Source organism: Musca autumnalis, unplaced genomic scaffold (assembly GCF_047663935.1).
Source record: "Musca autumnalis isolate F117 unplaced genomic scaffold, ASM4766393v1 scaffold_1, whole genome shotgun sequence".
Classification (NCBI taxonomy): Eukaryota; Metazoa; Arthropoda; class Insecta; order Diptera; family Muscidae; genus Musca; species Musca autumnalis.
This window is the reverse complement of record NW_027411644.1, coordinates 80,369,690-80,397,650: the sequence shown is the minus strand read 5'-3', so window position 1 is coordinate 80,397,650 and position 27,961 is coordinate 80,369,690. Positions and strand designations below refer to the sequence as shown.

Sequence of the window (27,961 nt, the reverse complement as noted above, 5' to 3'; positions counted from 1 at the left end):
AAAATATCTTCTTGTTTTGGAAGCTATTACTTTGCCATAGAATTCAAACGTATTAAAAATACAAACCAAGAATACCTTAATTAATTTTCTAAATCCACAAAAAAAAAAAAAAAACAAAATGAAAAGTTATCCCAACCAGAAATACCATGACAGCAGTCATTACTTATCTTGACCAGATGTATCACTGCAAATCTATTTTTTTCCTTCAGTGGCTATAAAAGTTGAATAGAAGTAATTGAGAAAAAGCACACACACATATGTAAAGCTGGTAGATATATTTCATCGAAATACTACAAACTACAGAAAGACTTACGTATGTATGTATATTTATTTGCTTCTCTATATATCTTCGGTATTTATAAAACCAATGCCAGAGAAAATGCATTTAAAAATGCAGCTGCGGCCAATACAAATGCATAGCGTTCAATGCTGAGACACAGTGGGTGTAAGATTTTAAAAACAAACACTTAGGTAAAATCTTAGGACTCTTAAAAAAGTACTGCAAGAGTTTTTAGATTTCAATACTCTGGCACAGTGGATGTAGAATTTTTTTAAAACAAACACGTAGATGTAGCGCATGGTAAGTCATTAAAATTCTTAAAGAGTCTTGTTAGACTTTTGAGACAATTCTGAGAAAATATTTCTTTTAATATTGTCTTATGAAATAACATAGAATTCACTTTGTTCGTAGTTCGACGAATTCTGTTTGATTGGCTTAAGATACAATTTTATGAACCTATGCATCTGATGTCCTTCAATCACGTTTTCAGTAAAATCTTCAAAAAGATCTCGAAAAATTAGTTCCAATCATACAATGTGTTTACAAGATTTCTTACAAATCCCCTTTTAATCTTTGCTGCAAAAAATTATTGTTGAAATATATTTTTGTTTTTGATTCTTGTGTGTTGTTTCTTCTGGCACACTCTTGTTCTGCTAAGCACGTATCATCTATAGTAGAAGAACAAGAAACGTAGGTAATCAGACACCTTGATATTTTGTAAGAATTACAAAAATATAAAAGGAGATTTTGATTTGTGTGTGTGTGTGTGTGTGTGTTTGTCTGTATGTTAGTTTCTACAAATCTCATACAAAATAAACTTTGATTAAACATCAACATTTTCCACTCCTTTGAGTATAAATCCCTTTCTTTATTCTCATGACGTAACTTAGATGTGTGTTTGGAGTCTTAAGACAAGCGATAAGCCAAACAGAAAAAAGAAACACACACACTGCGCATACACAATACATACAACCACAACATGAAGAGATGAGAAAATGCTCCCAAAGAAAAGCCAAACGTTTAGTATAGTTAGTTATCCATTTCTTTCCAAAACAATTACAAATGTTCTCTGTTGTAACATGCATGTCGGACCACACATAAACCCCAAAATGTGGTGTTGTCTAATTGGGTATTGTTGTATTAGTATGCTATTGTGTGTGCATTTTGTAACATACATATGTGTATGTGTGTGTAAATGTGTCATATTAACAACAATGCGCATCCATTGTTTTATCTTTTATATGCGACTATATATCCATACACGCACACATACACACAAACCAAATACACTTTTCTTCTCACTGACAATTTGTGTCAGTGGAATTACAAGGTAATGGCTAAGTTCCATCACAATCGCATTGATAATGATTCGCCTTTGTTCTCTACAAAATCTGTAAGACATGTTTTCATTGCAGTAAACTCATTAAGTTCAGGTGGATTTGACAGATATTGTTGATATCTGAAACCGCAACCTAAACCCAACATACCGACACATCACAGCTTAGTTGTGTGCACCACACCTGTCATGAAAACAGTGGTTAAAAGATTGTTCAAAGGAATTGAATATGTTTATTGCACTTCGATACTATGAAAATTGTGCCTATCAAAATTATGGTTTTGGACCCCTAGTATTTATACCCTACACCACACTGTGGTACAGGGGTATTATGTCTTTGTGCATTGGTATGTAACATACAAAAGGAAACGAAATAGACCCAAAGTTCCTTTTGGCGATATACATATAATCACATTCTGAGTCGATTTATGCATGTCCGTCCGTCCGTCCGTCTGTCCATGTATTTTTGTTCGCAACGTACAGGTCGCATTTTTTGTCCGATTCAGCTGAAAATTGGGTCGGCCCCGCCCGACTATGATCCTTTCCTTACTGGTTTTATACCAAATCCGTTTCAGACACTTTGAATCGATTAAATCCCGTCCGTTCGTCGGTCTGTCCCTCTATCTAATTGTAGCACCCTAAAACTCTCGAACTTATTAACCAATTTGTTTCCGACTTTTCCCTATGAGGGAAAAGGTTGATCCTAACTCACAAGTTGATCCTATCTTTAGGGCGTGCGATAACTTTCGAAGGGAGCAACCAATTTGGCCATACTTTGCACATAATAACATTTCTACCGAAAATTTGTAGATAAGGTTCGAATATGGTCTATATCGGTCCACTGCAGTTCAAGACTTGCTCTCGAGTTATTCTAGGGGTCCCTATTGCTACAGTAGAATTTTGTTCAGGGGAAAGTCCATTCTTTCTGAGAAAATGGTCCTAAAGCTGTAAACAACCCGTATAGTCACCATGTGTAGCGTCTGGTGTGCACAACAACTTTCGAACCGGATACTGCGTTGGTCCAAACTTTGATTAGTGTGCACTCTTTAGGGTACATCCACAAAAATTATAAATTTTTCGCTAAAATGATACGCTCGATATCTTTTGAATGGAGCAACTGAATCGGTCCACAATTTGGCTATTGTAATAATTTGTCCAAACATAGAACAAGCTTGAAGATGGACCACATCAGTACACTCCCACTCCCCCGCTAAAGTTATACGCACGGTAACTCTCGAATGTAGTAACCGATTTGGTCAATACTTTGCAAATACTTCTACGAGATACAGATCAGGTTCGTATATGGGCTATATCGGTCCACTCCTTTGGTTACCTCTCACACAAAGTTTCGGAAAAGTTCAGTTTAAAACCTCCTCTTGATCACGGTGACTCTATAACAACATTACACATTAGGGGCATGTTCAGATTTTCTGAGAGAATGAATGCTTTAACAAACCTCTATCCCTATGGTAAGTATGATCGCCTTGCACTTGCACTTTATTCAAACCCTGACAAGGACAATACAATTTTTTGTCGATGGCAAATTCCCTCAGCGTAATGTTTGCCTATAGTCCTGAGTATTTCAACGATGAGAAACTTTTCTACAAGTGGTGTCGTAAGCCTTTCGGGAATGTCTATGCTTTGGTTGAAATTTTGAACAAGTCATTTTCTCTGCCACCCTCTGACCGATAAGCGTGGATTTTTAAAGTATTTTTTCTGCCACCTTTTGACCCATAAGCGTGGATTTTTATATATAAGTGTGGATTTTTAAAGCAATTTTTTGGGCCACCCTTTGACCCATAAGCGTGGATTTTTAAAGTAATTTTTTTCTGCCACCCTCTGACCCATAAGCGTGGATTTTAAAGCAGTTTTTTGGGCCATCCTTTGACCCATAAGCGTGGATTTTTAAAGTAATTTTTTTCTGCCACCCTCTGACCCATAAGCGTGGATTTTTAAAGTAATTTTTTTCTGCCACCCTCTGACCCATAAGCGTGGATTTTTAAAGTAATTTTTTTCTGCAACCCTCTGACCCATAAGCGTGGATTTTTAAAGTAATTTTTTTTTCTGCCACCCTCTGACCCATAAGCGTGGATTTTTAAAGTAATTTTTTTCTGCCACCCTTTGCCCCTAAATCGTGGATTTTTAACGTAATTTTTTCTGCCACCCTTTGCCCCTAAATCGTGGATTTTTAACGTAATTTGTTTCTGCCACCCTCTGGCCCATAAGCGTGGATTTTTAAAGTAATATTTTTCTGCCACCCTTTGCCCCTAAAGCGTGGATTTTTAACGTAATTTGTTTCTGCCACCCTCTGGCCCATAAGCGTGGATTTTTAAAGTAATATTTTTCTGCCACCGTCTGACCCATAAGCGTGGATTTTTAAAATAAAATGTTCTGCCACCGTCTGACCCATAAGCGTGGATTTTTAAAATAAAATGTTCTGCCACCTTTTGACCCATACACGTGAATTTTTAAAGTAATTTTTTTCTGCCACCTTTTGACCCATAAGCGTGGATTTTTAGGTAATTTATTTCTGCCACCTTTTGACCCATAAGCGTGGATTTTTAGGTAATTTATTTCTGCCACCTTTTGACCCATAAGTGTGGATTTTTAAAGTACTTCTGTTTCTGCCACCCTTTGCCCCTAAAGCGTGGATTTTTAATGTAATTTATTTCTGCCACCCTCTGGCCCATAAACGTGGATTTTTAAAGTAATATTTTTCTGCCACCGTCTGACCCATAAGCGTGGATTTTTAAAATAAAATGTTCTGCCACCGTCTGACCCATAAGCGTGGATTTTTAAAATAAAATGTTCTGCCACCTTTTGACCCATACACGTGAATTTTTAAAGTAATATTTTTCTGCCATCGTCTGACCCATAAGCGTGGATTTTTAAAATAAAATGTTCTGCCATCGTCTGACCCATAAGCGTGGATTTTTAAAATAAAATTGTCTGCCACCTTTGACCCATACACGTGGATTTTTAAAGTAATTTTTTTCTGCCACCTGCTGACCCATAAACGTGGATTTTAAAGTAATTTATTTCTGCCACCTTCTGACCCAAAAACGTGGATTTTTAAGTAATTTTTTTTCTGCCACCTTTTGACCCATAAGCGTGGATTTTTAGGTAATTTATTTCTGCCACCTTTTGACCCATAAACGTGGATTTTTAAGTAATTTTTTTTCTGCCACCTTTTGACCCATAAACGTGGATTTTTATGTAAATTATTTCTGCCACCCTCTGAACCATAGGCGTGAATTTTTAAAGTAATTTTGCTGCCACCCTTTAACTCATAAGCGTGGATTTTTAAAGTAATTTTTTTTCTGCCACCTTTTGACCCATAAGCGTAGATTTTTAGGTAATTTATTTCTGCCACCCTTTAACTCATAAGCGTGGATTTTTAAAGTAATTTTTTTTTCTGCCACCTTTTGACCCATAAGCGTAGATTTTTAGGTAATTTATTTCTGCCACCGTCTGAACCATAGGCGTGAATTTTTAAAGTAATTTTTTTCTGCCACCCTTTAACCCATAAGCGTGGATTTTTAAAGTAATTTTTTTGCTACAACCCTTTGACCCATAAGAGTGGAGTCTTAGTGGATTTCTTTGGTTTGGTATTGCCCTAGTTTCCGAGAGTGGACAATTAACGTCACTGAGAATTTGCGAAGCATAATCAGAAAGGTTCATATTTTTGTGTAAATTGGTCCAAACATTGCAAATCGTACTATTTCTAGCAGACATAGAAAGACAGTGAATTCGGATATGGACTATATTGATTCTGCTTGGAGGTACTTCAAGCACACAAATTTTCAAACAAAAAATTCAAATAAGTGCAGTTCAAGACAAGCTCTCGGATTGTTTTGAAAATTTTACAGCATTATATTATTTCTGGAGGAAGTCCAAACTTCCTTCCAAAAGCTTGTACAATCCCTGCCAGCACCAACTAAAATGACTGATGAGCACGATAGCATACTAATTGAGTATGAGATGTGGCCGAAACTTTGCCCATCGCTATATATTGCGTTCAAACGTACATGGAATTCGAAGATGATATGTGTAGGATAACTCTTTCGGGTACCTCTCACACCAAATTTCGGAAAAGTGCAGGTTAGGACCTCCTCTCGAATAGTTTTGATTTTTCTTGTAACAGGTTGCACTCAAGGCCTCTATTACGATGCACAGTGTCCGATTTTCCAAAAAAAAACTGGCCAAAAATCGAAAAAAAATTTATCAATTTACACTAAAAAGGGTCAGATATTGTTTATAGGATCCCAGTGCGTGTAGTTATGAAAAAATATATATATTTCTTGTTTAATAAGTGGGTATAAAAGCAGGTCGAAGTGACCCTATTTGGATTTTTTTTTTCTTTTCAATATTTAAGTTGTTTATAAATCTATGATAATATGCAAAATAAACAACGGTTATTAAATATTTTCTTTTCGTAATTGCAATGAAAGGTGTGAAACGTATTTAAGATGTTCAGTGTCGCCAATGAATTGTGCGTTCTTTAATTATTGATGTCCGTACTTGTTATTTTTTTCAAGATCAATTTTCACAATAAATTATGAAAATAGTTGTGAGTAAGATCGAGTTGGGCCGTGTAATTTACCATTTCATAAGAAAGGAAGGGTTTTTTACCAATTTCCATCGAAACATCCTGCATATATTTGCACTTTTTGTTTTTATGTGATATTTTGTCTTACAGGTATGTACAGATTTTCTTTCATTCAGAATGTCAGAATATAGTATAGGGTCACTTTCTGGAGTTTTGGTATATTCTAAGACCTATAGTAAAATTTTATGGCGAACAAATTTCTAGAATATTTTGGTCTGATCCGATCACATTTTATAGGAGATTTTAAAGATTTGTGGAAAAAGGGACCAAAAGGACCCCTTTTATGACTCGCACGAGGGTTAATTTTTTTAAGAAAAATATTCCTCGCATTCTTGTCAGAATAGTTACCAAAGACATTATACACATAAAGTGCAAGGAATCCAAGGGATCTTAACTCAAATATTTCCAAAACTGTAGAAATGGTGGAAGCTTGCAACCCTATTTTAGTTTCTTGGTTTTTTGGCAAAATTGATACCGATATTTTCTTGGTATGTAATGCAAATAGAGATTTCTTTTCTTTGGTAACTTATAGTGAAATTTAGCAGAGAACATTTTTGTCTTTCACGGCATTCTTCTAAAATGATGCTTTGTATGACAATTTTGCCAAAACTCACATTTTGCCTTAACCCTAAAATGTGTTTATAATTTTGCATATTTCTGGAGTTTAGGTAAGGTTTTGGTGTATTCTAGACCCATAGTAAAAATTGATGGCGAACAAATTTGTAGAATATTTTGATCCGATAAGATCACGTTTTATAGGAGGATGGACCAAAAAGACCCCTTAAATGACCGCCTGAGGGTTAAATAATATCAAAAATGTAATCAGCGGCCGGAAAAACATAAGAACCAAAGGTTAGGTCAACATCTATTCATATTTAGAGTTTTGGCCAGGTTTTTCGGAAAATCGGACACTGTGCGATGGTACAAGTTTTTCAGTGACACATCCATACCTCTTGAGAAAATGACACGAGAACTGTAAAAAACCCCTACGACCAGCATTTGTAGTAACTGGTGCGCAGGACAATTCTCTATTATCTTCCCGAATACTGCTTTAGTCCGCACTTTCCATATCGTAATATTTCTTCGAATATTAGATGAAATTCGAAGACGGTGCTTATAGGTCCACTCCTTACAGTACCTAATCCACTAAAGTTCAAAAATATTCCCTAAAATGGTAAGCGCAATATCTCATAAACGGAGCAACCGATTTGGTCCAAACTTTGGATCTGGAAATATTTTGTCTAAATTTTATTGAGCACAAAAAATGAAATTTTTCGTGAATTTTTTTGACAAGAAATCTACCAAATTTTTCCAGAAGATTTTGTTTCCATCTGATATATTATACCTTGACCTACTTTAGGATTTTTTTTTTTTTTTTGAAAATAGTACACAGTGTTCTGACAAATGGGCGTCTACGAAACACTGTTTTTACTAAAGAAGTTTGCGGTGCCCACTGTAGCTCGAAAACGAATAAACCTATCAGCTTATGCTTTTGTGGGATCATTCAGAATATAATAATCTTGTGCTTAAGCGAAACGGAATTAAAAAAAAACAATTTTTTTTTTTAAAAAATAGTAAACTGTCAAAGTCAAAATTTCGATTTCAACTAAAAAATGATAGTTTTTGTCGCCATAAATCCGTCAAAATTTTTATTTTTGTCCGATCTACTCGAAATTTGCAACATATTCAATTCTACCTGTACTTTATTTCGATTTTGTAAAATTTGTAAATGGCCATAAACCCTTAAGCTCAAAAGTGGGCCTTATCGGTCCATTCTTTAGGGTACCAACCACACAAATGATCAACATTTTTGTTTAAGTGCGGTTAGGGGTCTGTGCGAAAATCCATTGGATATTTTTACCGAAGTTACTCCTAGTAGCTCTGTTTACAGCGATATGATGTTTTTCGTTGGCATGTCCATGTGTTCTGATATAATAGTCCTATCAAGAGGAATGATTCCCAAAATAAGATACACTTAGAAAATGGAATATGTCTGTCCATTCCTTTAGGTAACTTTTGAGCCCGGTGAAAACCACCTTTTAGTAAAAACTTTTGAGATTTTATCCTAATTCATATCTTTGTCGGCAAGTTCATACTCCCAAAATTCTGAAGAAGGAAGGTGCTTACGCCTAGGGAGTTTTTGCGGATTCTGAAACTACAATGTTCATAGATAAGAAAATCAAGTTGAAATTGTTATGGGTTTTTTAGATTTTCACGATTTTGCTTGGAAACCGCAAATCCTATCGAAATGAGACTGTAGGAAATGTTTTAGCTATGAAAATTCTCTACATGATTGACCTTTATGACAATTTCGTAGGTTTTACCGTTATTGAGATATAGAAGTTCAAGTTGGGACAAAGCATTGACTGTATCGCCTCCTTATAAAACAATGCCATGACTGTAATTTCCCAACTTAAACTTATATATCTCGAAAATGGTAAAACCTAGGAACAAACCATAACGGTCAATCCTCTAGAGAATTTTCACAGCTACAACATTTTCTTTAGTCCCATTTCGATAGGACTTGCGGTTTCCAAGCAAAATCGCGAAAACCTAAAATAAATCTAAAAACGTGAATTTTGTCGCGATTTATTAAAAAATCCCTCCAGCAATTTTTTTCTTGTTTTTGGATTTTTCTCACCTATGAATATTGCTGTTTCAAAATCCGCAAAAACTTCCCAGGTGTAAGTGGGTTTCACTTAAAGTTAGTTAAGGCGCAACATGTTTGACATTGTTTTATAAGGTAGAGTCAATGCATTACCCAAATTGAACTTCTATATCTTAATAACGGCAAAACCCACGAAATTATCATAAAGGTCAATCTTGTAGAGAATTTTCATAGCTACAACATTTTATTTAGTCCCATTTCGACATGACTTGCAGTTTCCAAGCAAAATCGTGAAATCTAAAACACCCCCAAAAATGTCAACTTGAATCGCGATTTATTTAAAAAGAGCTCCGGCGATTTTTTTTTTTTTTTTTTGTTTTTTTTGATTTTTCTCATCTATGAACATTGTAGTTCCAGAATCCACAGAAACTTCTATTTAAAGTTGCTCCAAGAGCACTGTGCCCCTAAATACATACGTTTTTTGGATAAAATGGTGTTTCAATTCACACAGTCTGAGGGTATACATATCTCTGTCGGCAAAGCCGACTGATACTTTTTTACTTGTTATATACACTTTGGTAACACCAAAAATGTGCCACATTGAAAAAACGTTTTTAGACCCCAAGTATATATGTTAGGACGAAATTCGTTTCAGAAAATTTGGAGTCGATTTAGCTATGTCTGTCTGTCGGGCTGCTGCGCCGATAACTCTGGAACGGATCAACCGATTTGAACCAAATTTTGGGGATCGTAATATTTTGTCCAAACTGGGCCACATCGGTTCACTCCTTCGGGTACCTCCCCTACAAAAGTTCAAAATTGTTCTGTAAAATAGTGTGAACGACATCTCTTGAAGGGAGCAGTTGATTTGATTCAAACTTTGCACATCGTATAACTCCTTCCAGATATATATCGGACTCGAATATGGACTTTATCGGTTCACTCCTTCGGGTACCTCCCACACTAAATTTGGATAAAGTGAATTTTAAGAGCACCTATCGGACCGTGTAGAAATTTTTTCAGTAGGTTGTCTTTGCGGCTCCCTCTACGATGGCCAACCAAAATGACAAATCCGCAAGATAATTCTCGCAGGGAGTTTCTGATTGGTACAGACTTTGCACATCGTGTTATTTCATCCAGTCATTTATCAGATTAGAATATGTACTATATGGGTCCACTCCTTCGGGTACCTCCCACACAAAATTCGCATCGGTTTGATTCTTTTTTAGTAGGTTTTTTACAACGGTACAATTGTTTTTTTTTTTTTTTAGTAAGTCAATACCTCCTGAGAAAATGGCCCAAAAAGCTCCAAAACCCTGCCAGCACATACTAATATGGCTATTGTGCAAGATAACTCTAAAACTTTTTTAAACTTTTCTTCCAAACATAGTCCTTTATGAAGAAGTTTGGTAACTAAAAAGTTTGGTATATGTCAATGATTTTTTGTGACTGGCTGAGGGTATATCTCCACCAGCACAGCTAACTGATACTTTCTTACTTGTTTTTTCAAACTTAAACAAAATCAAAGATAGACAATTTCGCACAACTCCTTCTGGTACCTACCTCAAGGGTTATTTTGAAATTTTCATTGAAGTCCTTATGATTCTGACTACAAAAGATATGACTCCCAAAATAAGATCCACTTCCATAATGGACTATGTCGGGCCATTACTTTAAGTATTTCCTCCGCAACACTTTTGAACTTTAATCCTAATCCACACTTTTGTCGGCAAGTTCAAATGTCCAAAAAGGGCTACGAAATTCTGAAAAGACCCTAAATATATTCGATCTATCAGTAGATGCAAGTTTCAATTCACATAGGCTGAGGGTATATCTCTGTGACCAAAGCCGACTGATACTTTTTTATTTGTTTTGACCTACTTCCGCTTCCATGAAATAGGAATTTTGACGTTTGCAACCAATCCCTTTATTCCTCCACAAGTCACGATATTTTATATTCTGTTGACCAAACGTCCTTCGACCACTGTTTAAACTATTTCCATTATTTAAACAAGCTAAAACTAATGATGATGACTATGACGATGATAGTGTGATGGCTATGATGCTGATTGCTATGCTTCGTTCATTTCTCTAAATTTAACCAGAATAATTTTCTGCTTCATCTAATGATGTTGGTGGTATTCCACTAATGTACCTTATCTTTGTACACTGGCCAACGATGACGATGATGAGGATGATGATCACTGAAAACAGTTAATGTACTAAGGGAAAGGCATGACAAAAAGGGGACAGGGGGTACTGTACGTGACTGCGTGCAATGAGTCAAGCTTTAGTTTAATTAGAATGCATAACAAGCCACTAAAACCAAAAATGTTACCACACAAACTACCCAACGCCCACTTTGAAGGCAAAGAGGTATAGAGATAGCTACAAGGAAACAGAGAGAGAGAGAGAAAAATTACAGCCATAAAAGTGGGTTCCAAACCTAATCTACCCAGCTTGTTATAGCTTTTACTGTGAAACCTAAAATGTCATTCATTTATCCCAGACCATTGAGTATCATGGCACTGACACACGCCAGCCAGCCATGGCTCATTGGTTGGCAGGGAGTACGTAAATGGAAAAGTAGTAGTAGAGATGCAACAACGTCCAGCCCGAGAGAGGTTATGTAGTTGACATTCAGTTGGTTTAAGATTTTACCTTTGGCCAAATAATATACATGGGCCAGACACGTCGTCTTGAGGAAACCGGAAATGCATGACATCAATTTTAATTCTTTCATTGTTATTTCTTCTTCTTCTGATGCTGTTACAACGTTGTTTAACATTGTCTATTTTACTTGCAATTGGTTGTTATTGTTGTTGCTGCAATTTTCTTGACAATTTTCCTCTCTTGTATTTAACTTTCTTTCTTCAATTTAATTTTGCAATTCCAAGTTTTATTTCATTTCATTCTTTGGAACTGTAACCGCTAATGATTTCCTTCTTCTTCTTCATCATCTCTTTTTTCAGATTGTTTTTGTTGTTTGTGTACTAAAAATGTTTCTTATCCCATTCTGTTTACTTGCAGTTGCACCACAACGACCACGTCTAGAGTATGAAGGCGCCCATGTACCGCCTGGCCATAACATTACCGTGGACGCTGGTTCTTTGGCCACCGTAAAGTGTGTCTCCCATTATGGCAACCCACCTGCAACACTTAAGTGGTTTCTTGGTAAGTTTTCTTCTATGTGTATGTGGCAGCAGTTGGTTAACTTGTTGTTTTTGTTTTTTATTTAATTTGTTCACCCTCCTTTATGACTGTAGCAACTACCCGCCAGGAGGGTTATGGCTCATTTCTTCAAAATTGTTGTAATGCGTTTTAATGTTCAGTTTCCTGGAATGCCATTCCAGTTGTGTGATTATCTCTAATTGTTTTAATATCTAAGTCATGTCATTGAACATGGAAGTTAGTGGGATAAGGAGCAGGGGAGATAAGGTGTGTGCCTCAAACATTGTTGTTTAACAACATGATGGAAGTTTAAGGTGTAGAACGGTTTAGATTAGAATATATTGGCTTATGGCTATTTTGGAAATTTGCTTAGACATTAAAGTGTGTCTCAAACACCCCAAAGACCATTAAAAACTTTAGAGCTAGAGGTCTGAGGAAGTGACTCTAAATATTGGAACATTTCGTGTCTTAAATCTTAGGAAGTATCAACTTCTCCAAGAACAAATATAATGCTGTAGTCATGAATACAACGTCTAACTAATATTCAAATTTCAACACGATCCGGAAAGTAGCTTTAAACCGGATTAAAGAGCAAAATTGCGAAACTTTTGCAAAGGAGATACCTGAGAGAATGGATCGACATAGTCAACGAGGTCTCCATATAGTCCATCTTGGAACCTTATTTAAGTTTGAGAGAAATATTCCAATGTGCAAAGTCCAACCACCAATGTCTAACACTCTTTTCGATCGGGCCTACCGTAGGATCTTTTAAACCATTTGGACCACTATGTCTGCAATAATACAATTTCCACCGGAAAAATTATACCGTAGACCGCAAGGACAACCTGTTGCAATGAGTTTCGAAATGATCCAAAACATCTTCTGAAGGGACTACTTCTAATTATCTTACTTACTTACTTACTTAGTTGGCCCATTACAGAACATTTGTTCCATAGACCGAACTACGAAAAGATCTCCATTCCTCTCTGTTTTTCGCTTGACTTTTTGGAATACCGCGCCTTTCCATTTCTTCATCCACTTGTTTGCTCCATCGAAGCTTAGACCTGCCGATTCTGCGTGCACCGCCATGTGGCATGTATTCATACGCCTTTTTAGCGGGTTCATCATCGCTCATTCTCATGATATGGCCTAGCCAACGCAATCGTTGCATCTCGATACGTTTAACTATATTCATGTCTTTGTATAGCTTATATAGATCGTGGTTCATACGACGTCGATATTCACCGTCAACGCAAATCGGCCCATAGATCTTTCGAAGAATTTTCCTCTCAAACACACCAAGCACTGCCTTATCTGCTTGCGCAAGTACCCATGCTTCGGAGCCATACATTAGCACGGGTAGTATCAGCGTTTTGTATAGTGTTATTTTTGTTTGACGAGATGTGGCTTTGTTTTTAAATTGCTTACTTAGACCATAGTAGCATCTGTTGGCCAATACAATTCTTCTTCTTATTTCACAACTGGTGTTGTTTGTTGTGTTTATGGTAGTGCCGAGGTAGACGAAGTCTTTAACTACCTCAAAATTGTAGGTACCAACTTTCACAGTTGGTCCGAGCTCTATGGACGCTTTGCGCGTCGACACCATCAATTTGGTCTTTTCACCGTTTACCGCCAGACCCACTTTCGCAGATTCTGCTTCGACCTTCCTAAAGGTATCAGTTACTTCCTTTACTGATTGTCCCATGATGTCTATGTCATCAGCATAGGCAAGTAACATGTGGCTATTGGTGTAAATTGTGGCATTTCTTTTGACATTTGCATCTCGTATTACATTTTCCAGCAAAATGTTGAATAGGTCACACGAAAGGCTGTCTCCTTGTCTGAAACCTCTTTTGGTAGTGAACTGTTCGGAGAGGTTCTTTCCAATTTTAACTGAGGACCTAGTATCAGTTAAAGTCATTTTACAAAGCCGGATGAGCTTTGCGGGGAAACCAAATTCAGACATTGCGTGGAATACCTTTGATCGGAGGGGACTGTCGAATGCTGCTTTATAATCGACAAAAAGGTGAAATATATCGATCTGCATCTCTTGGGTCTTCTCTAGGATTTGTCGCAGGGTAAATATCTGGTCAATGGTGGACTTGCCAGGTTTAAAGCCACATTGGTATGGTCCAATTATTTCGTTGACCATTGGCTTTAGTCGTTCGCACAATATCCCTGACACTATCTTATAGGCAATAGGGAGAAGACTTATGCCCCTATAGTTTGAGCATACTGTCTTATCTCCTTTCTTGTGGACGGGACACAGGATGCTCCGGTTCCAATCGTCGGGTACGCGTTCTTCCTGCCAGATGGTGCTAACTAGCTGCATACACCTTACCAGCGCGTCGCCTCCGGTTTTAAACAGCTCGGCTGGTAAGCCATCGGCTCCTGCTGCTTTATTATTCTTCAGCCGGTTGATTGCTGTTTTCACCTCATCTTGGCCGGGCGGTATACATTCTATACCATCTTCTGGGATTGGATCTGTGGTATCATCGTCTTCGCTACTATTGGATACCAGCAGATTGGAGAAATGTTTCCTTCCATATCCTGAGCACGCTATCTGTATCTGTTACCAGATTACCTTGCTGGTCTCTACAGGAGGATGTGCCTGTACCAAAGCCATCTGTTTGATGTTTCACTCTTTGGTGGAATTTTCGGACTTCATTCTGTCTCCTGTACATCTCGATTTTTTCACACTCCCGCTTTTCCATTTGTCTCTTTTTCTTGCGGAAAAGCCGTTTCTCTTCTGTCCTTTTCTCCCGATATCTCTCTCGCGCGCTACGCGTTGCTACTGATTGTAAAGTAGCTCTATATGCCGCATTTTTCTCTTCGGTAGCAGCACGACACTTCTGGTCATACCATGAATTCCTTTGTGGAGGTCTCTGGAATCCAAGTATGCATTTTGCGGCTGTTTGCATGGAGTGGGCAATATGTTGTCATTGTGTTGTTATGTTATCGGGACAAGGAGTGCTCGCGTTAAGCAATTGGGCTAGTTGAGTGGAATATGCTGTGGCGATCTGTTGTGTTTGCAGCCTATCGATGTCCAACTTCCGCGTTGTGTCTGTTCGTGCTTTATTTGCAACGTTTAGACGTGTACGTACCTTTGCTGCAACAACTTCTAATTATCACTTTAAAAAAATCGGAAAAAGTTTTTGGCTTATTTTGTAGCACAGGTAGTATAGAGTATGCCGCAAAAAATTCAAGTCGAACGGATCAAAATTGGCTGAGATATGACCGTTCAAAGTGAAGAACGCGTTGTGTTTTGTAGTAGAAGCGCAACTTTTTTCGAAATTACATTTTTGAAATCGATGCCAACGATAGCTCGAAAACGAATGGACCGATCCTCATATATTTTGGTGAGCTTATTAAATACATAAAAATCTTGTTTTTAAGCGAGACAGATCTTTTATAAAATGTTTGTCCAATTTTATAAAACAGGCAAAAAAGCATCAGAGATATCAGAGTTATACCCTCAGCCTATGAGAATTGCAACTTTTATCTACGGACAGATCGAATGTATTTAGGGTCTTTTCCGAATTATGTGGCTCATTTGGACATTTGAACTTGACGACAAAAATGTGAATTAGGATTACAGTTCAAAAGTGTTGCGGAGGAGGTACTTAAAAGAATGGACCTACATAGTGCATTATGGAAGTGGATCTTATTTTGGGAGTCATCATTCGATATATGTTGCGCCCATTAGTTATTTCAGTGGGTCATCGTACAACTTTTGGACTAGTATGCCAGGAAGCATAGACTTGTCCACGGAAACATAATATCGTTGTAAACGCGACCACAACGAACAACATCGGTATACATTTCCAAACTATCTTCGACAGATCCTAAACTGCACTTAGCCACAAATGTTGAACTTTTGTGCGGAAGGTACCCTTAGTAGAGGAAGTTAAACTAAATTTTGACAAAATATTAGGAGATCCAAAGTTTGGACCAAATTGGTTGCCCCGTTCAAGAGATATAGGAAGTTGTGGACCGGTATTGTCTATCTTGGAACTGAAACTAATTTTGGACAAAATATGACGAAGGCCAAATGTTGGACCAAATCGGCCACTACATGTTGTGGCATAGGGTTTTTTGGGCTGTTTTCTCAAGAAGTATGAAGTTGTCCCTGAAAAAACTTTTACGGTCGTAACTGAGGCATGCAAGTTGCTTCAACAAAAATGAAAGTGATTCGAGAGCAAGTCTTAAAGTGAACTTATCCAAAATTTTGTGCGGGAGGTACTCGAAGGAGTGGAAAAATATAGTCCATATTCATACCTGATCTATATCTGGTAAATAAATTAGGGTGTGTAAGGTATGGACCAAATCATTCTGTCCCTTCAAGAGCTATCGTGCTCACAATTTTTCCGAAAATTTTTGAACTTTTGTGGGGGAGGTACCTGAAGGAGTGGACCGATATGTCTTATCTTCGAACTTAAACTAAGCTTGAACAAAATATTACGAAGGCCAAATTTTGGACCGGATCGGCAAATCTGTTCGAGAGTTATCTTGCGCTCCAACCAATGTCACGTTGTCACATGGGCTTTTTGCATCTTTCAAGCTATTTTCTCAGGAAGTATGGACTTGCCCCTGATGAAATTTGTACCGTCGTATAGGGGACAGTGAAAACAAGTTGTTACAGCAAAAGTCAAAGCGATTCGAGAGCAGCTCCTAAACTGAACTATTCCGAAATTTTGTGTGGGAGGTACCCAAAGGAATGGACCGATTGAGCCCATATTGGAACCTTATTTAAGCTTGGTAGAAATTTCTCGATGGGCAATGTATGGACCAAATTGGTTACTGCCTCCAAGAGTTATCATGCGCACAAGTTCTCCGAACATTTTCGAACTTTTGTGGGGGAGGTAACAGAAGGAGTCGGCCGAACTTAGACTAAGTTTGGACAAAATATTGCGAAAGCCAAATTTTGAACCTAATCGGTTGATCCGTTCGAGAGTTAACGTGCGCTCCAGCCAGACCGATAGACGGACATCAACTTCAAATTGTCTGAAATGGATTTCGTCCAAACATACTTGGGGTCTAAAACCATTATTTCGATGAGGCACATTTTGCCGTATGAAAGTGTATATACCCTCGTTAGCATAAATGCTGCGGGTATAAAAAAGTCAAATTTTTCGTTAAAATCTAAATTTTGACTTTGACGTTTCACATGTTTATAACCTCCACCATAATATGGAGGGTATAATTAAATGTGTCATTCGGTTTGCAACACATTGAAATATTCATCGGAGACCCTATAAAGTATATACATATATTCTTGATTATCACACCGAAATGGCTGAAATTTGGTACCTAGTATTCGTTGGGGGTATAAAACTTTCCCTCAGAATTTTTGTCGGTGGAACGGTACCTCCCGATTTCCAGTATTTTTAAGGTTGGCCTCAATATAGCACCGAAATGCATGAAAGTTGGTATTTAGTCTTCATTTGGGGTATTAAATAATCCATATGAAATTTGTCGACAAAGGTCCACGCCTTCTTATAGCCCCCATAGAACGGTACCTCCCGATTTCCAGTATTTTGAAGGTTGTGGCCTCAATATTCCACCGAAATGGCAGAAAGTTAGTATTTTACCTTCATTTGGGGTATCAAACATTCCATGTAAAATTTATAGGTATAGGTCCACGCCTTCATGTAGCCCCCATATAACGGTACCTTCCGATTTACGGTATTTTTAAAGTTGTGTCCACAGCAACCCACCGAAATTACTGAAATTTGGTATTTAGACAACGTTGGAGGTAAAAATCTTTCCGACTTAAATTGGTCGGAATAGGTCCACGTTTCGATACAGCCCCCATAGAACGGTACCTTCCGATTTACGTAATTTTGAAGGTTGTGCCATCAACCATCAATTTGTTATTTACATGCAGAGAAAAAAGATGATTGACCCAACAATATTCGAAGAGCAAAATATGTATTGTAAAGATATTGTTAGATTCCGCATGTAGTATTGTGAGTCACAAAATCGTTTTGTTAATTACAACAATTGATTTTGTCATAACCAACAATAGTTGTTGTCATATCCAACAATATTTTTTGTCTGCTGGACAATATTATTCCTTTTTCTACGACAATTTTATTCTCTTTACTCGGTATTCGATGCCGTGGTGAAAAAAAAAACAATTTTGGTGAGTTTTGTTTGCATGAGTTCCCCTTATCTTTGTTTTTTTTTATTTTTGGAAGATGAGCGCAATGGAGTAGTTATGTTTCTTCATTCAATTTGTTGTCTATTTAGTCAGACCTGGCAAATCCTGTCCATGTATAGTGTTTGTCAATGCTCATAATATTATACGTGACATTTATATCAAAGTTATGTGGAAAGTGTATACGAGAAGTATATAAATGCAGAGAAGAGTCATTGTAGGGGCAATCATATTCTAAGAACAAAATAGTGTATTTTAAAAATCTGAAAATATATATTTTGTGTCAGGCACCATAATGAGACAAAATATATTGTTGCACCATTTTGTTTCAGATTTTTAAAATATACTATTTTGTTATATTTGTGTACGATCAAATCAAAAATTTCAGTAACAGGTTTTCTGGGCTGACATCAGTTTTTGTAAAAATTCTAGATTATGATATTTCCTACCATAGGTATTGTCAATGACTTTTTTAAAGAATTTCGCAAGTTGTTTTTGTTTTGGTATTTTTGGAATTGCAATTGCAATGCTTGAACGAACAACACTTTTACATAAAAGGGGTTCGCAGGTAGCCATTTACTACAAGACTAGGCAATATTTTTAAACAACATTGGTAGTTCCTTTGAACTTTCGAACTTATGTTGTACAAGTTGCCTGTAAAGTCCATCTTTGAATTTCATTAAAATTGGTGAGAAATACTACCACGTAAAAGAGTCAGTCAAACCTTTAAAATAGCTTTTGTGTCAACCTGCCATTTTAGTTGGTACCTGTTATTGTTGTTGTATCAACGTAAATATGTTAATTGGTGAATAGTTTTCAGTTATCTGCTATTGACTCATCTGTGTCCAGATTCAAAAGTTCGTGCACACATGAAGGTCATGTGTTGGGCGTGTATCATGTTGTCAATGCGGGACCAATAAGAATTGAGGCCCCTGTACCGTTCGGATGTTAATTGAGCTAAAAACACTTGTGTTTGTCCTGACAGTTGGCGTTCATCTGCTGCGATGGATGGGGAGGGGTGGTCTCCGAATACGGCATTCACACCATACCTTTGAACTGCCTGTGCAACTGCATCAGTGTGAATGCTATACAAACCTTCCTAATAGGTTCGTTAATCTGGAGATTTCCGTTGTATCATTGGACCCCATCATGAATATGTCTCCTGACGTGCCTAGATGGGGAAAGCATGTCTATATGATTGTTACCGGGATGCCCCTAACAGCGAAGCGGATACAACATCGACAATATCTTCTTGTGTAGATGGTCACTGGTGTGATAAAGAGGCACACTTTTGCAGTTCTCAGGGCGATATTCTGACAGGTTTGAATATTCTTTTACTGCGTAGCGCTAACACTTGCATACGATGCTGGAGCAGCATAGCTTACCTCAGACCGACCTATTGCTTTGTGAGAGGTCAACAAGGTTTCTTTGTTAGCACCCCGAATGCTACCAGCCAGCATCTTGAGAACCTTGTTCCTAATTCTGATGTTATCGCGTAAAGCTGTCGCTTGCGCGGCCGACTTAAACATGCTATCGAACATTACACCCAATATTTTCGGGTAGTTAGTAGTCGGAATCAGTACACCATTGACAATATGTTCAGTGGTTAACCTGGTGGCAGTGGATTTAGCGGCGGATATTTACATATGCCTCAGATGGAAGAACAGCACTAGGTCAACTGTGTAAACATTTAACCTAACACATATGTATGTCATCGACGATAGGACCCGAAGCCAAAATCGTACAATATCCCGCATACATTACGATATCTACGCCATCTGGAGGGTGTGGAATTTCAGAAAGGGAGAGTTTAAATATTTCCGGAGATACCATCCCGCCTTGGGGAACTCCCTATTTCACCCAACGGCTTGGACTTCTTATTCCTAAACTCCACGCACGACTGGCGTCCACACACAATTGATTATCCAACTTTTCAAACATGGCCGGAGGTTTATCTGCTCAATGTCCTCAAACAGTGTGGAGTGCTTGACAGTATAAAAGGATTTTGACAAGTCGAACGCCACCAACATTGTTCTATCCCACGGCTTGCTCTGGTTTAGTCCTCGGCTAATATGTGTGGACATGGCGTACAGCGCTTTTGTCGTGCTGTGCTGCTTACGGAACCCATGCAGATTATCTGCAATTGGATAGCTATGCCAAACGCTGGGGAGGACTAAAGCCTCAAGGGTCTTTGCTACGGCGACAAAAGCGAAATCGGTGTGTACGATTCACTTTTACTGGCATCCCTGTCTGCCTTCAGTAGCGGGAAAAACCCTGCCCATTTTTCAGACTTCGGGAACGTTGTGAGGGTTTGCGATAGGTTGAGAACTTTTTGGAGATACTCGATTCCAGGCTCAGCAAGCTGTTTCACCATCAAGAATCCATCAGGGTCCACCGCTTTGGATAACGTAGCGTTCCTGATGACATTCGCAAGATCATCCACTGTAAATTGTGGTGGTTCATCCTCGACAGGAAGAGGACCAATATGACTCTCCTCTTCGCCCTGTCACTCCCAGGGTGCTCGACAAACTTTCGATTGAAATAACTTGCGCGCCATTTCGGGTGCCACCGTGGTGCAATGGTATGCACAACCGCCTTGCACGCTGGAGGTCGTGGGTTCGATTCCCCTGTCAGGCAGCATTTAATTTTCAACGGTGGCAAAATACTTACTGAGGGGTATATTTCCACCGTTGAAAATTGAATGCTGCCTGGCCGGGGAATCGAACCCACCTTGTTGATGGCGATATTTCCCGAGTATTTCGCCAAACGTGACTGAGGTCCTGTTTTTCTTCTTTCTAGAGTTCGAGAGTAACTTAACCGTTGCCCACAATTCACTTATTCCGGCTCAAATGTTGCAACTCTTCAGATGATTTAACCACTTGTTCCGCTTATGTTCACCGACCAATCTGTAACTTCAAGTGTCAGCTCCTCGACTCTGGGGTGGCACGAGGTTGGCTTATCGCAGCTCATTACGCTCATTTGTTGCAGCTGCGAAAAAATTTGTCTCACTTCGGCTATTCGACCAGCTAGTATATAAAGTGCGGCTGCAGTAGAATTTCCCGGGACATGCTTTCTGCTACCCGAACTTCAGAAGCGTTTGGGCAGTTCTCTGAAGTGCTGATTGGTGAACTCGGTAAAATCTGGCCAATTAGCCATGATTGATGAAGCGGCGTCGTTCAGAGGTGATAAATTCGGACGGTCCGCTGATGGAGATAATTATAAGGAGATAATTATACAGAAACGACGAGTTGCCCTGTGACGTCATTTGTCAGACGAATGAGCACCATGGTTGTGTCCGACAAACTGTGGCAGTCTCCGCTAGTTCTGGTAGGGGCGTTCTCATTGACCGTACAAAGTGTAGAGCTATCAATCTGCTCAGCCAGAGCTATACTTCGCTTGTCAATACCGAATGCTTTAGCTCTGGATGTGTATAAAGACCCCGAAGGCCACTCTGTTTTGAACTTCCAAAAGCGGTCTAATGTTAGGCCTAATACCAGGAATACAGCTATTTATCGGCGGGATATAGGTAAAGCAACTTTACCTCGATCGGTCCTCACCTAATTGCTACCCTCATGCATTCCAGTCAAGTGAGATAGATCTATTTTGAACAGACTGGTGCAGTAGGAAAACTAGTCTCCCATCTACGATTTTACCTTCCTACAGTTGTTGTTTAACTTGATTTTCTTTGCCGTCGCAACCATATACATTTTTGTGACTCATAAAGTCCAATATTTTATGGGTCTTACTTCGGGAAATTCAATTGCAAACACGATAAATTTTCAGGGATTGGAATAGCAAGAACCGGTACTTAGTGCTAGGTTTAAGGTTTCTGTTGGCGGACTGCGGGGGAATCTCGTATTGTAATCATGAAGACCACTCACTGCCGACCGTGTTAACGCAGTATGCAGCAACATAGTCCCTGCCCTAGTCCCTCGCACGGATGAGTCCAGGGCAACTTCTCAGATGCACTTACTCCCCACATTTATTTCATCTCACAGAAGTTGGAGTGTGATAGATGCGGGTGTGACATAGCGATCCCATCCACATCGGAACTTGGTTTTCCTCTGTTCCGGCACGGATCAAAAGAGTTCGTAGCAGGTATTCAGCGCTATGCTGCTCCAAACACAGATAAACGAGACATGAACCACCATATGTACACAGTGATGGCTGCTGCTGGCCAGAATACGGGTCAATCCATTACCGCAGTGGGAAAGAAATTCTCGCATTTTCAGTGGATTTTCAAACACACATCCTAATATTGATTGCAGTTCTGGCGTATTTTCAGTCTGTATGAGTGCTGGGATAAGAATGAGGATTCTTATCAGGAATGAAAACAATTAACACCTTTCATTTCTCCTTCTAAGATGTGTGTGAGAAACAGTTTTTATACCCTTCAACAATATGTTCGGAGGGTATCATCAATTGGTTATGGACCAAAAGTTTGTAAAAAATCCCAAAAATGGTTGAAGACCAAAATTAATGTGTTGACGAAGTGAATCGATCTGGCTATGTGTGCCCATCTGTCAGTCCGTCCGTCACATAGTCGGTTATATTATGGATTCCCTCTTTATATGGGTCCTAAAATGTACTTATAATATCCCTGGACATATTATTTACAATATCCTTAAAAATAAATAACATTTTCTGGTGCCTTTCATGGTACAAACATTTATTTTTATTTTTCCAACTAATTTCTTTTTTATGTCTGTTTGTTCTTCTCTTTCTTCTTTCTTCTATCATAGGTGACCAAGAAATTGAACCCATTCATCCGCAAACAAATGCAACCGAACCAGATAATCCACGTACTTGGTCGGCCACATCGGTTGTCCAATTGACGGCAATGCGTGAAAGACATGGTGACATTTTACGTTGTTTGGCTTATCACGAATCGTATACAGCTAAAACGGTACCGGTGGAAGCCAGATTAGATGTTAAATGTAAGTACAACTAAATGATAAAATGGAAACGAGTATAAAAAGGGCAATTAACCAGAAGAAGTAAACTAATGTTTTAAAGAGAGATGATATAAATTGTAGCCATTAAGAGAAACAACTGAGATGGTATTTAAAGTGCAAGGGATTAGATTATTTTTTAAAGAATGCAAATATGTGGTAATTTTTTGTAAAAAAAAAGATTGTTAGTTTCGAAATCAGCGGTTATTTAAAGGCAAATAGTGTTCCTTAAAAGTTCTTTAAAAAATTCACAATGACTTGGTCTGGAGTTAGACTCTGAAAAAAATTCACGATTATTTGTCTCAAAGTAGTCTCTGAATATTCTTTAAAAAAATCACGATATTTTGTTTCAGGGTAGTCTCAGAATATTCTTTAAAAAAATCACGATATTTTGTTTCAGGGTAGTCTCAGAATATTCTTTAAAAAATCCACGATTATTTGCCTCAGGGTAGTCTTTGAATATTCTTAAAAAATCCACGATTAATCATCTTACGGTAGTCTTTGAATATTCTTAAAAAATCCACGATTAATCATCTTACGGTAGTCTCTGAATATTCTTTAAAAAATCCACGATTATTTGTGTCAGGGCAGCCCCTGAATATTCTTTAAAAAAATCAACGATTATTTGTTTCATGGGAGTCTCTAAATATTCTTTAAAAAATCCACGATTATTTGTCTCAGGGTAGTCTCTGAACCTTCTTTTAAAAATCCACGATTATTTGTCTCAACGTAGTCCCTTTTAAAAATCCACGATTATTTGTTTCAGGGTAGTCCCTGAATATTCTTTAAAAAATCCACTATTATTTGTTTCAGGGTAGTCTCTGAATATTCTTTAAAAAATCCACGATTATTTGTCTCAGGGTATCTCTGAATATTCTTTAAAAATCCACGAGTATTTGTCTCAAGGTAGTCTCTAAATATTCTTTAAAATATCCACGATTATTTACCTCAGGGTAGTCTCTGAATATTCTTTAAAAAATCCACGATTATTTGTCTCAGGGTAGTCTCTAAATATTCTTTAAAAAATCCACGATTATTTGTCTCAGGGTAGTCTCTAAATATTCTTTAAAAAATTAACGATTATTTGTCTCAGGGTAGTCTCTAAATATTCTTTAAAAAATTAACGATTATTTGTCTCAGGGTAGTCTCTGAATATTCTTTAAAAAATCCACGATTTTTTGTCTCCAGGTAGTCTCTAAATATTCTTTAAAATATCCACGATTATTTACCTCAGGGTTGTCTCTGAATATTCTTTTAAAAATCCACAATTATTTGTCTCAGGGTAGTCTCTGAATATTTTATAAAAAATCCAGGGTAGTCTCTGAATATTCTTTTAAAAATCCACAATTATTTGTCTCAGGGTAGTCTCTGAATATTCTTTTAAAAATCCACAATTATTTGTCTCAGGGTAGTCTCTGAATATTCTTTAAAAAATCCACGATTAATGGTCTGAGGGTAATCGGTGAAAATCTTAAAAAAACCGCAATTATTGTTCTGAAAAAAAAATCCCCGATTATTAGTAGGAAGATATTCTGTGAAAATTCTTAAAAAAATCAAAGACTATTGGTCTAAGAGTAGTCTATGAAAATTCTTTAAAAAAATCCACGATTAATGTACTGAGGGTAGTCGGTGAAAAATCTTTAAAATATCCACAATTATTGATCTGGGGTTGCCTCTAATTAGAGGGAGAAACGACGGGTTGCCCTGTGATGTCATTTGTCAGAAAAATTAACCCGATGGTTGTGTCTGACGAAATGTGGCAATCTCCGCTAGTTCTGGTAGGGGCGTTCTCATTGACCGTACAAAATGTAGAGCTATCAATCTGCTCAGCTAGAGCTATACTTCTCTTGTCAATACCTAAGACCGAATGTTTTAGCTCTGTATGTGTATTAAAGACCTCTAAGACCACTCAGTTTTGACCTTCCAAAAGTGGTCTAATGTTTAGCCTAATACCTGGAATATAGCTATTTATCGGCGGGATTAAGCAACTCTACCTCGATCGGTCCTCACCTGATTGCTACCCTCATGCATTCCATTTAATTGAGATAGATATGTATTGAACAGACTGGTGCAGCAGGAAAACTAGTCTCCCATCTACAAATTCTTTAAAAAACTAATTCTTTAAAAATCCACGATTATTGGTCCGTGGGCAGTCTCGGAAAATTCCTTAAAAAAATCTATGATTAATTTTTTTCTGAGGATATTCCGTAAAAATTATTTTAAAAATTCACAATTATTGTTAATTCAGACATTGTCTATTCACATATCCCAAAATCCTCTTAAAGGCTCAAAAAACACCTCCAATTTTCCTCGCCATAAAAACTGCCAAAAAGTAAACGGAAACGACAATTCATTGTATTTCCTTTTCCGGCTTCTTAAAAGGATAAACAATTAAATTACTGTTGCCAAATACAACACCTCGTGGCATGGAAGCGGCAGCATCAAAACAAATTAAATTTCCTTTTAAAAATTAAACACCCAAGCATTTAAGGCTAAACTATACATCTTCAGCAAGGAGTAAATCCCTCACCATCTCTCCTCCCTCTCTCTTTGCCACTGTTCCCCTCTCCTTAGCACCCACACACAATTACAAATTTATAATAAATTTCATTTTGAATTAAATGAAAAACATGGAAAACATTTCAGTTATACATCCATCCATCTGTAGTCGCCACCTTGGGGCTGGCTGGACAAAACCTAGAGGAGATAGCTATGCTAAACCATGGCTCCCGTACGCCACTAACTATATTTCTCTATATCTTTCAAACAATAATATGTTGAGCCAAAAATAGAATTTGGCAACAAGTCAAAAGTGTAAATCCCTGATGCAGCTGCTAACCGGTAATGTTAGTAACGAATGGCTTTGTTTGGCAGGATAGATGACTAGTTGGTTGGCTGTCTGCTTGTCTAAATGTCCGGGCGGGATCAACACTGTTGTTTTTACAACGAAGACTGCCTGGCTGACTGACTGGCTGCCGGTTAAATCAATTAAATTAACTGCAATTTTTCCTCAATATGCTTTAGTGATGGCGGTTGTTGTTGCTGTTGACTTTCTTCATCCTGCCAACAACAACGGCAGAAACTACAAATTTCCTCATCTCTCTCTTGTTTGGAGTTTTACTAAATTTTTTTCGTGTTCCTCCATTTCGCTTTATTTCAGACGCACCAACAATACGTCTAATTGGCTCACCGGAAATCGACTTGGAAGAGGATAAAGATGCATTGATATTACGCTGTGTTGCGGATGCCAATCCACCGGCTAGCATTGTATGGCGGCGTGCAGGACGTTCTGAAATTGCAAGTCTACAGGTAAGTCAGTGTATAGTCGTTTTTTGTCGCACATAATCACACATACATACATATGTATATACATACACAATACCATTTTGTAATGCCAATATCTTTGCAAAAAGTATGAAATGATTTTGAGAAGAAGAAGAAGAACACAGCAGCAGGATGTACAAAATTGTATCAAGTGCCAAGAATATTTAACAGGGAAGAATTCATATAGTAATTGGGTGGTGTGATAAGTTTCAGGCTGACTATAGACCTAATAAAGAGAATAAATTTAGAAAATTATTTAAAAAATCCACGATTACTGGACAGAATTTAGTCTTGAATAATTCTTTACAAAATTCATGATTTTTGGGCAGAAGTCAGTCTTAGAAAATTCTTTAAAAATCAACGATTATTGACCTGAGGGTGGTCTCTGAAAATTCTTTAGAAAATCCACAATTATTGGTCTGAGGGTAGTTTCCGAAAACTCTTTAAAAAATCCTCGATTATTGGTCTAAAGGTAGTCTTAGAAAATTCTTTAAAAAATTTACGATTATTGGTCTGAGGGTAGTCTTAGAAAATTCTTTAAAAAATCCCCGATTATTGGTCAGAGGATAGTCTTAGAAAATTCTTTAAAAAATCCCCGATTATTGGGCAGAGGTTACTCTTAGAAAATTCTTTAAAAATCCACGATTATTGGTCTGAGGGTAGTCTTACAAAATTCTTTAAAAAATCCACGATTATTGGTCTGAGGGCAGTCTTGGAAATTTCTTTAAAAAATCCACGATTATTGGTCTGATGGTAGTCTTGGAAATTTCTTTAAAAAATCCACGATTATTGGTCTGAAGGTAGTCGTAGACAATTCTTTAAAAAATACGCGATTATTGTTCTAAAGGTAGTCTTGAAAAATTCTATGAAAAATACAAGATTATTTTTCTGAGGGTAGTCTTAGAAAATTCTTTAAAATAATGCACGATTATTGGTCTGATGTCTTAGAAAATTCTTTAAAAATTCCACGATTATTGGTCTGAGGGTAGTCTTAAAAATTCTTTAAAAAATTGGTCTTAGAAAATTCTTTAAAAAAATTCACGATTATTGGTCTGATGGCAGTCTTAGAAAATTCCTTAAAAATCCACGATTATTGGTCTGAGGGTACTTTTGGAAAATTCCAAAAAAAAATATACGAATATTAGTTTGAGAGTAGTCTTAGAAAATTCTTTAAAAAATCTACGATTATTGGTCTGAGGGTAGTCTTAGAAAATTCTTAAAAAAATCCACGATTATTGGTCTGAGGGTAGTCTTAGAAAATTCTTTAAAAAATCCACGATTATTGGTCTGAGGGTAGTCTTAGAAAATTCTTTAAAAAATCCACGATTATTGGTCTGAGGGTAGTCTTAGAAAATTCTTAAAAAAATCCACGATTATTGGTCTGAGGGTAGTCTTAGAAAATTCTTTAAAAAATCCACGATTATTGGTCTGAGGGTAGTCTTAGAAAATTCTTAAAAAAATCCACGATTATTGGTCTGAGGGTAGTCTTAGAAAATTCTTTAAAAAATCCACGATTATTGG

General features: G+C 37.5%; 1 protein-coding gene across 1 annotated transcript in view; it reads left to right on the top strand.

Annotated features, from left to right (window-relative positions):
• The window catches only part of LOC141402034 (uncharacterized), a 1,128,858-nt gene that overhangs the window by 814,557 nt on the left and 286,340 nt on the right, over positions 1–27,961 (top strand). The window contains exons 7-9 of the mRNA XM_073982660.1: positions 11,864–12,007; positions 22,907–23,101; positions 26,277–26,425. Of these exons, the coding sequence (XP_073838761.1) occupies positions 11,864–12,007; positions 22,907–23,101; positions 26,277–26,425 (488 nt within the window). The remainder of the gene's footprint in view (positions 1–11,863; positions 12,008–22,906; positions 23,102–26,276; positions 26,426–27,961) is intronic.